General features: G+C 54.4%; 2 protein-coding genes across 2 annotated transcripts; both read left to right on the plus strand.

Annotated features, from left to right (window-relative positions):
- Window positions 1-1,541: 1,541 nt before the first annotated feature.
- On the plus strand, window positions 1,542-2,318 carry POSPLADRAFT_1060237 (hypothetical protein; the record flags this gene model as incomplete). The annotated part of the gene is made up of 3 exons (XM_024481242.1): window positions 1,542-1,691; window positions 1,745-2,191; window positions 2,241-2,318. 3 exons carry the CDS (start codon window positions 1,542-1,544, stop codon window positions 2,316-2,318), a joined length of 675 nt encoding a protein of 224 aa, XP_024335228.1.
- A 120-nt stretch (window positions 2,319-2,438) lies between these two features.
- POSPLADRAFT_1060238 (hypothetical protein) lies at window positions 2,439-2,919 on the plus strand (the record flags this gene model as incomplete). Its single annotated transcript, XM_024481243.1, has 2 exons — window positions 2,439-2,550; window positions 2,600-2,919. 2 exons carry the CDS (start codon window positions 2,439-2,441, stop codon window positions 2,917-2,919), a joined length of 432 nt encoding a protein of 143 aa, XP_024335229.1.
- Between the last annotated feature and the right edge of the window lie 559 nt (window positions 2,920-3,478).

Consider the following 3,478-nt stretch of genomic DNA (forward strand, 5'->3'; position numbering starts at 1 on the left):
GATGTCATAGTCTGGCCCTGCCCTGCCCTGGGCCTAGGGTCCAGAATTGACCGGCCTATGGCCTAGTGCCTGAGCCTAGCTCCTACCTATGATGTCAGAATGATGTCATGGTCTAGAAGGAGTCTGGTTTCTATCTAGAAAAGGTCCGGCATCAGAGTCCAGCCTGATGTGTCCAGAACAAGATCATGTGTCGCTTATTTAAGCGGATAACCCCTTAGATATGTAGATGTACCCATATGCGGACGGATAAGTATGGATAAGTCCCTATACCCTTTGATATGTCCGCAGAAATAGCGGAAAAATTAGGTAAAATTAGGGAAACTGTGACACCTGGGTGCAACCTCAAGGGACTAGAGAGACGGATTATAGTCTAGTGAGAGGGGAGTTAGCAGCAAGGTGTCCCGCGGTTCGAGTGAACACGAGAAATGCCCTTGGAAAAGGCTACAAACGATGGGGAAGGTACGAGGTGGCTTCGACACGTCATCGAAGCTATTTGGAGGCTGTGGGTGGTTAGCGGAGATGATCAAAGCTCGGCAGAGCTCTTCGATGTATCGTAGAAGGAAGGGACATGACTCGAAGGGTGGACTTAGCTAGGGCGCGGTTCGCAGTTTCTTCGACAATAGTCGAAGTCGAAGGGTTTGTCAAGACAGTATCGACGAGTAAACGCAGTGGACGAGATTTCGAGGTTATGCAGTGAGGGACAAAGTGACGCAGTTCAAGGCTTAGACGCGGGGCGAACTCGACTTATGAGCTCTGAACTCGAGGGGGGAACCAGATCTTGTATTTTTAGAGAGAAGTACGACAGATTTTATACTACACAGGACACTATGACTATCAAAAGTGGCACACTGGTACAAGGGGCTTTGCATTGTTCCTCAAGAAGCTGCCTCACCGAGGGGCACATACCAAGTCCATCGGTAGAGTGACGTCATGCCGAACGCGGAGATAAAGAGCAACATATGGCCACTTCGGACCGGTAGCCATCGTGAAGGCATGCCGCGAGGTTCGATACCTAATCGGGAAAGACCAGCTACGTCGGTGTGGCATGTAGCGAAGCGCGCGCTTTGGCTGAGCGGCATCAAGTGGCCCTATTGTTCGCCGAATGCGGAAGATGTCCCGGGATCTACGCGCGAGGCATCGGGACGACCGTGCCGAGCTTCGAGTAGGCGTCATGCACCGTCGAAGGTGTCGAAGAGTGTCGAAGGCAAAATCAAAGTGTTGGGAGACTGAGTCGAAGTGCCGGGCGGGATGCGACTGCCGAAAAGAGGTGAATCGGGGCCCAGAGGGGCTTGGCACCTATCATCTCCTCCCTATTGAAATTTGGACCGCCCTCGGTCCTCCACGTGATGCGAGAAGCGCAATGGTCGTGAACGGATCGAAGCGGCATGACAACCTGCGTCGGTTTCGAACGCCACGTGGCCAGTGCTAAACGCTGGTCGGAAAGGGGTTATAAGCAGGGTAGACTTAGCCTCATTTTTCCCATCCCATCATTCCTTCATCGCTACCTCGTCGCCCCTCCTCGTATACTTGCTGCTTCAACGATGTCTTCTCGCTCCGCCACCCCTGCCTCGACGCCTTCGCTCGTCAACCGCTGCCTCACCTCCTTGCTCGTGGTTCTCGAGGCTCCGCCAACCGCCGACGCCACGCTTGACGTGGTCGAAGAGTGGGCACAAGACTTGTCGCCCCTCGTCGTAAGTCGCTTTGTAATTCTGCATAACCCAACTAACCCTTTATTTTCGAACAGCTCGCCTATCGCAAGGCCTTGGGCGCCATCCGCGACGAGGAGACGGAGCTGCGCGTTGCCGCTGCCGTCAAGCAACTCGCCGAGCGGGCGTTGGAGTCCTGGGTCGAGTGGGCACGCGGTGACTGGCCCGAGCTTGCGACCGCCATCGACGCCGAGGTCGAACGACGCGTCGAAGAGCAGAAGCGCCTCGCCGAAGAGGAAGCACGACACGTCGAAGAGGCCGTGAAGCGTGCGAAGGCCGCCGAGGACCGTCGCCTCGAAGACGAACGGCATCGAAAGGATGAAGAGGACCGTTGGAGACAGGCTGCCGAAGACGAGCATCACGCACAAGAGGCCACCGATGAGGAGTTGGCAAGGATCACGGCCGCCGAGGGACTTCTCGACAAGGGGAAAGGGTGCACGAAAGTCAACGAGGAGGTCGCCGAGTTGTCTGACAACCCTTCGATTGTAAGTGTTCTCTTCTACCGTCCTTCAATTACTAATCTTTCTTTCGTAGAAGACTCCTCGGACGGTCGAACACCCGTTCGCAATGATGGAGGCCGACATGGCCGCCGTGGCGATTGAGAAGCGTTAGGCCGGACAGAAGGTACGTTCGATGCTCCGTCGAGTCGGTTCGAAGCTAACTCTTCGATAGTGCGATCGTTGCGCCGGCTACTGCTTGGCCCCGGTCGATTGCGTGTGGGTTGAGAACGCTATGACCTGCGAGAGGTGCGCGCAGTTCCAACAGGGCTGCTATTTCGACAAAGTGTCTGTCCTGGGCAAGACAAAGAAGATGCGCAGCGGGGGATCAACCACCAAAAAGCGCAGTAAGTCGTTTCTTCTTCTTGTCCTAGGCCTTTGCTGACGACTTAGTAGTTCGGCCAACTTCTCCTGGGCCTTCAGTCGCGGACTTGAGTGGTTCGAAGAAGCGCCGAGTTGACGAGCCTCCGCGCCCCCTTCTACGACTGCCTCTCGATGGGGCCAGCCGCCTTGGGCTCGAACAGGACGACCTTGATGCACTCGACCTCGATGATGAGTCTCAGGGCATCATTCGCGTCATCCGCGAGGAGCGCGCTTTCATCGCGCGCCGTCGAGCGCTCCTACACGACATGGACCCCGACCTTCAAAAGATGGAGAAGGCAGCGCTCGCTAAAGGAGGAATCGGGTTTGTGCGCGGGGCTGTCGAAGAGGACTAGGTGATGGCGCGAGTTGTATTGTATCGTAGTTGTCCTTATGTCGTAGAGTATTGCGTAGATGGTCGAATGGAAAATGCGGCCCTTGGCCTAGACAAAACCTAGCGGGAACTAAGAAAAAGAGGAAATGTGTCACAGTTTCCCTAATTTTACCTAATTTTTCCGCTATTTCTGCGGACATATCAAAGGGTATAGGGACTTATCCATACTTATCCGTCCGCATATGGGTACATCTACATATCTAAGGGGTTATCCGCTTAAATAAGCGACACATGATCTTGTTCTGGACACATCAGGCTGGACTCTGATGCCGGACCTTTTCTAGATAGAAACCAGACTCCTTCTAGACCATGACATCATTCTGACATCATAGGTAGGAGCTAGGCTCAGGCACTAGGCCATAGGCCGGTCAATTCTGGACCCTAGGCCCAGGGCAGGGCAGGGCCAGACTATGACATCATATATGACATCATAGAGCACATGATACTTAGTAATCCTTACCCAGCTAGGTACCAGGGGTCCATTACCGGTCCCTGGGGGGTTTTCCCGTCCATGTATATAA

The sequence above is a fragment of the Postia placenta genome (assembly GCF_002117355.1).
Source record: "Postia placenta MAD-698-R-SB12 unplaced genomic scaffold POSPLAscaffold_14, whole genome shotgun sequence".
Classification (NCBI taxonomy): domain Eukaryota; kingdom Fungi; phylum Basidiomycota; class Agaricomycetes; order Polyporales; family Adustoporiaceae; genus Rhodonia; species Rhodonia placenta.